We start from the raw sequence: 3,874 nt of genomic DNA, 5'->3' as shown, positions 1-3,874 counted from the left end.
CATCTTGTTACACAAAGATGGTGATGAAAGCTGCAGTTAGCCCAAGAGCTAAAAACATTCTGTGGAAAATGAAGAAATACATGGGTATGATTTCATTATCCTGAAACTTAATTCTTCTCACAGCTGTGTGTAGCACATAACTCAGAAGAAACTTTACACACCAGACAGCAAAAAGGTTTCTGGCTTTGCTGAATACCTCCCAGAGAAATACAAGCTGTCACTACAGAGCTCACCAGACCTTCAAGATCAATGAGAGCTGCCCATTGTTCCCAAAAAATTAGAAATGCAGCAATTGCAAAAGAGCAATAAAAATAAACAGACCACCACATGTGGTGTGAAGCTTTAAATCTATGGGCTCGTTTGACATTGCAGAAACTCTTGGGTCCTCTTCTTCAGATAATCACCCACAAAATTCTTTGCTAAAAGCAATGGTCTTACAGAACATGTCAAAACACAAAACAGTCAGAGAGGCAGTTTGCCTCTTATCCCGCACACTTGTATTTGAGCAGCACACTTCAAAAGCTGAAACATTAAGTTTGTACAGCACACAAAGAAGCTGTATAATGCAAAAGGAAGCTGACACTTGAGCTTTATCCAAACAGGATAAAGAGGTTACTTAGCTGTGCTCTCCTAAACAAATCCCACCACAGATAACTCAAAGAAATTATAGGAATAAAGTGAATAGACAATCAGAGACAAAATAATCCTTGCCTTGAGTATTGAACTGCTGGGGATTTTTTACACTAGTATACACTATTAAACACCAGCCACTTACAGTCTCAAAGATGCCTGCATTTCATTTAATGACTCCTATATATGGCCTAAGAATGCTTTGGGATTCTCCAGGTCCTAAAGAAAAAGCTCTCACATAAATATAATTTATATTGAAAGTGCTTCCTGCTCAAACAGAAGCACTGCCTTACCAATCACTGGAACATAGCTAACTGTATCCATGTGACAGGTTTGTGTTTTGGTGCACAGCAAGGCTGAATTATGCTTGAGCACATAAGAGGAACAATGTGGCCAAGGACGCTCAATGGTTTGCTCAGACCTAATAAAAGCAGATGGCAGTAGAACCAAGACAATAAAAAAAATATTATTTTCCCACTAAAACTTGTGAATCTTAATTGGTGGTATGGAATAGGGTACTGAAATACATGAACAGAGATTGCAAATGCATAAAAGCGGCAATCATGTCACCTATTTGAAGTGCAGTACTGTCCCACTGTACCTAAGGTGGGACAGTGACGTCTGCTGACCTACATCTCGCATTCTGCTATGCTTCAGGCTTCCTTCCTCCCTACATCCTTTGATTCCACCCTGAGATCAAAACGACAGTTTCAGAGAAAACAGCTGCCACCTTGTAATCTCTGCTTCTGAAAGCAATGCTGCAACAAGAGACAAGCATTAGAAATCTCTCACACACCACATTTGGAAGGCAAGATTCATATGTGAGGATAGAATATTTATTTTAAGCATGGATGTACATCATGTACATAGCCCCACTGCCCTTCCTGATGAAATTAAGACATGTCCTGCAAAGCAATACACAACACTATTCACCCAAAAAGCTCGCAACTCTTTATTACAAACACATTGGAACATCACTAGACAGGAAGAAGTGCTTGGGACTTTGGCCCTTAAAATTCTGTTAAGACTGCAGCCAAGATCACTTCAGATGGAAACAAAATAGGGAGACTTAAATAAGGATGAAACATGCTTAGAGTTTTTCTTCCCTTAGAGAAAGAGGAGATAAGTCTGACTTTCAGTGGCAGCTATAACAGGCACCAGCAGGTAGCAGTCAAAATATGAGATAAAGCCTTGGAGATTGCTGTGATTCCAGGGAAAAAAACAAAAAAAACAAAAACAAATAAAAAAAAACCACAAACAAAAACAAACAAAAAAACCCCACAAAAACAAACAAACAAACCCCAAAAAAGCCACAAACAAAAAACCACCAGCTTTCTGGTGACCTAAGTCTCAGGTTTTTTACTAATCCTAAACGTGTTGGCAAAGAGAATTGCTTTCTCTTCAGCAGTTCCCTTGGTACCAAGGAAGGACTATTCACACATATAGCACAGGCACTGCTTTGCAAGATCAAATTCTTCCAAAGGCCATCACTGACCTTCCCGCCTCGTTTTTTATGTCTACCTCCTACTTTGAATCTTGTTGAAAGGGCTTTATAAAAGAAGGGGAACTCACATTCCTGACATTTCTAAGAATGAACCCATCTCCACATTCAGGCAGAGCTCTGCTGGTACCACATTGGCACACAAAGTGCGTGCAACACGGCATGTTCTGGGAGTGACACTGACATTACACAACCTCAGTAATAGGACATTAAATCAAAGAACTACACTGGGTACAGGAGGGGGAAATGCCACAGCTCTAACAATGGAGCCAAGTCCTCTGTGAAAGCATCACCACTCTGGTCCTGTGCCACACCTAGAACAACTAATGAGAGGTCCTCTGAAAGAAGAGAGTTACTAAAGACAACACACAGGCTATATAGCCAGCAGACTAAGCTAATTTTAAATAGAATAATTACCAGAAATTAGTAATATTAAAGAGGTTTTAATGCAGCAAGGATAAGCAGAAAAGCACTTCCCAAGACTGTGAAATTGGAGCCAACATTGAGTAAGCTCCTGTTACAGGCCATACCATTCTCACAAACTAGAGTATTATTGTGGGAGTGTGGAAGGAAGGCTGAGGCTCAGGCACTCCCAGTCAAACAGAACACTGAGAGACAAGGTAGGGATCAGATTTAATTGGACTGCCCATTTGGCATTCCATGAATATTCAAAGATAGCACTAAAATAATACATTCAATCCTACAAAGGGACAGTCTCAACAAACAGCAAGGCTTCATCATAATGTGGTAACCTATAATCATGATGTGACAGGAAAATATGATCAAGGAGTAATTCCACTTTGGAAAGTCCTGCCTTGAAGGATCAGTTCCAGACATACATCTTCTCAGCAAACATGCATACCAGACAACTTTACTGATAAAATTATCTTACTCTAGGGACTGGTAGCCAACACAACAGACTGGTACCTAGCTCTAGTGGAGCTAGATGTAATAGTGATTTTCATTTAACCCTGCCAGCAAAACCTTGGCATTTTTTGATGGTAAGTAATCCAAATGCTTTGGGACTTGATGGCATATGCATGTTACTGAGTCAGTGCTGCCTATGTCAATATTTTTTAACTAAAGGGAGCTTAGCAAGAACAATAAATTAGTTAAAGAAGCTTCAAGAAATCACTACTATTTACATGCTTGAAAAAGTCATTAATCACATTTGTCTCTACACTGGCTGTAAAAGAGAAAATCCAGAAGAGAAAGGTTTTCCAGACAGCAGAGATGATGCCTCCAGTGCTTTCACTGGAGGCCCACCTCCTCAAAAATGAACTCCTGTTTTGTCTTATCTTTACCCTTTAGTTCCTTCTACCTTTGATTTCCCCTGTCTCTACTTGGTCTTCAAAATACTTACTTCTGTGGATACCAAAAGAGAGCTCTCTAAAGCACAAGTGAATGGAAGGTTCAGAACCTCTTTCCAAGTATTTTAAGAGTATTGTAATTCTAATAAAACCACTCTGGGAAAACTACCAGTAAATATTAGTTCATTCCGGTACCATCCTTTCTACTACTGTAGGTACCACCTCATAGGAGACTGAGTATGCAAAAGCACGTCTGCTAAGCCTCTTGCAGAAACTAGCTATCCTTAAACTGCATTTGAGACAAGTATAGTGAACTATGTCACACTGAAAGCAAACTAATGAAATGGACAGTAAGACGGACAAGTAGATGCATGTGGGGCAGCAATGTAGTAGGAGGGGAATGCTTGAGATGAGAACTTCTGTGAAATCAATT

The 3,874-nt window shown here is 39.9% G+C and overlaps 1 protein-coding gene across 1 annotated transcript in view; it reads right to left on the bottom strand.

The window, feature by feature from the left end:
* Positions 1–3,874, bottom strand: part of NRXN3 (neurexin 3) — a 965,840-nt gene that overhangs the window by 565,998 nt on the left and 395,968 nt on the right. The window contains exon 16 of the mRNA XM_009993910.1: positions 185–242. Coding sequence (XP_009992212.1) covers positions 185–242 — 58 coding nt within the window. The remainder of the gene's footprint in view (positions 1–184; positions 243–3,874) is intronic.

Source organism: Chaetura pelagica, unplaced genomic scaffold (assembly GCF_000747805.2).
Source record: "Chaetura pelagica isolate M959 unplaced genomic scaffold, ChaPel_1.0 scaffold11, whole genome shotgun sequence".
In the NCBI taxonomy this organism is placed as follows: domain Eukaryota; kingdom Metazoa; phylum Chordata; class Aves; order Apodiformes; family Apodidae; genus Chaetura; species Chaetura pelagica.
The sequence above is the reverse complement of the archived record's forward strand: the minus strand, read 5'-3'. Positions and strand labels throughout refer to the sequence as shown.